At 36.9% G+C, this 2,128-nt stretch overlaps 1 protein-coding gene across 1 annotated transcript in view; it reads left to right on the top strand.

Moving 5' to 3' along the window:
• Positions 1–2,128, top strand: part of LOC106873479 (trypsin I-P1) — a 9,613-nt gene that overhangs the window by 1,886 nt on the left and 5,599 nt on the right. Inside the window, exon 2 of the mRNA XM_014920865.2 lies at positions 777–921. Coding sequence (XP_014776351.1) covers positions 777–921 — 145 coding nt within the window. The remainder of the gene's footprint in view (positions 1–776; positions 922–2,128) is intronic.

Consider the following 2,128-nt stretch of genomic DNA (forward strand, 5'->3'; position numbering starts at 1 on the left):
ATATATATCTAAGTAGTTAAGTTTAGTTCCGTCAAACTAGGTTCAAAGCCAGTTTAACAATTTACAAACATTATTTCATAACTTTCTTAAAAAAACTTACAAGTCAAAGATACCGTTGTAAATTGTAATATATATATATATATCAATTTAGCTGAAAAGAAAAAAAGAAAAAAATCTAAATTGCACCTGTTTTTCAAGATCTAATTTATTTAAATAACATCAATTAATTGCAATCTATCTTTAAAATATTGTAGGTTATATGTATATATTCAGAGGATTCTTACCTTAAGTGACCGACGGAACCGAGATGGTGATTTCCTATTGCAGAATAATAATGATACACGGCTTAAATAATTACCTTTCGCTATTATTTCGCATTTAGCTAAAAATTGCCTTGCGTTGACTCGACTACACTGATGATACAACGTTTTAAATCTCTGTGTCTCTTTCTCTAAGTTTTAGAGTGTTGAAACAAAATAAAGGTGCCATTGTGTCTGTCCTCAAATCTGGAACCCTACAACAGAAACTTTTTTTGCAAACGTCGTTAGTTACGTAACACACATACACACACAACCACCTCCCACACATACTCACACATGCACACACAGACATACACACACACATAAACTCACACAAACACACAAATAAACTCACACAAACACACAAATTATGTAACAACCCTCCTCTTTAAATTTCAGCGTCATTTTGTATTTAAATATTTTTTACATTATTTCTGATTTCTAAAACTTATAAGAGTTTTCTTTTTGACATTTCAGAGGAGCAAATAGTTGGTGGAAGTAATGCACAGCAATGTGAGTTTCCACACATGGTTTTTGTTGATATTAAAACGAAAGATAGCGGCTCATTATGTGGCGGTACTTTAATATCAGATAAATGGGTCTTAACAGCTGCTCATTGCGTGTAAGTATTTTCTCATAGAATACATTCAGTGTATTTGCACAAATTTGGTTTCAAATGTTTTGGATGAGAAACATATATCCATCGCTTAAATTTTCTAAATTCTAAAAGTTCATATGAAGTACATTCACAAGTGTATCTCCCTGAGGTTTGGTCTCCAGATCTGTGAGCCTCATGAATGCTACTGTGGATCTATTATGGATTCTTCCGTCCTCCACCCATTGTCATGCTGTCATAGTTCTGGCTGCTTTCCATATGTTATATCGCACTTGCGGATGACCTCTACTCAACTCTCACTTCAGACGACTCGACTCTACCGAACTCGACGTTTAGTCTACCGACTGCTCCGTCTCGCTCTCCCGCTCTTCCGCTCTTGCTCGACGCTTTTCGTCTAGCTATTTATACGTATTGGACTCGCCTACTTATCGTCTGAGGGCGTCTACACAACACCATGCCATGACGCTCTTAACAAGATCATAAAGCATGGCCTAGACGCCGCAGGTTTCCCTTCCCAGTTCGAGCCAGCAGGACTAGACCAAGGGGACGGTAGAAGGCCGGACGGTATGACAATTCTCCTGTTCCGTGGAGGCAGGCCCATCAGCTGTAACAGCTCCTCCAGTGGCAACTTAGTGTTGTAAGCTACCAGGTCAGGCTCTGTTGCTCATCAGGCTGAGAAAAAAAAAAGACTGTCAAGGTATCTCTCGCTCTCCGGTAGGTTGATGGTCGTGTCTGCGGCAGTTGAAAACTCTGGTGTTCTTAGTCGCTGGACTTTATCCCTGGTCACCACTATCGGGGCAGAGATGGCTGTTTGCAAGTGCGAGATCACTTAAAAATTACAAATTTCGTAATTATCTGTCAATATTTACATATATATAACCTTTTTGCTATATCTACTAGGTATATTTCTCTGATATTCAAATGAGGTTTGCTAATTTTTCACCCAATATCTCACTTATTTCTATTTAAAATGTTATTTTGAAATGTTATTTTGAAATGTTATTTTGATCATTCCAGCATGTTTCTCAGGTTGTTGTATGCTAGAAATCAAAGTTTCATAAAAAATTCTAGCTAATAGAATTATGGGAAGTAATGGGTTAAGCAATGTGAACATTACTTAAATATAAGTAATGTTCACATTGCTTAAGTAAATGGAGTCGCATGAAATGATCGTACTGCATTAACTTTGGACATTCTTGTTGCTTATTTTGAT

Source organism: Octopus bimaculoides, chromosome 2, assembly GCF_001194135.2.
Source record: "Octopus bimaculoides isolate UCB-OBI-ISO-001 chromosome 2, ASM119413v2, whole genome shotgun sequence".
NCBI classification, from domain to species: Eukaryota; Metazoa; Mollusca; class Cephalopoda; order Octopoda; family Octopodidae; genus Octopus; species Octopus bimaculoides.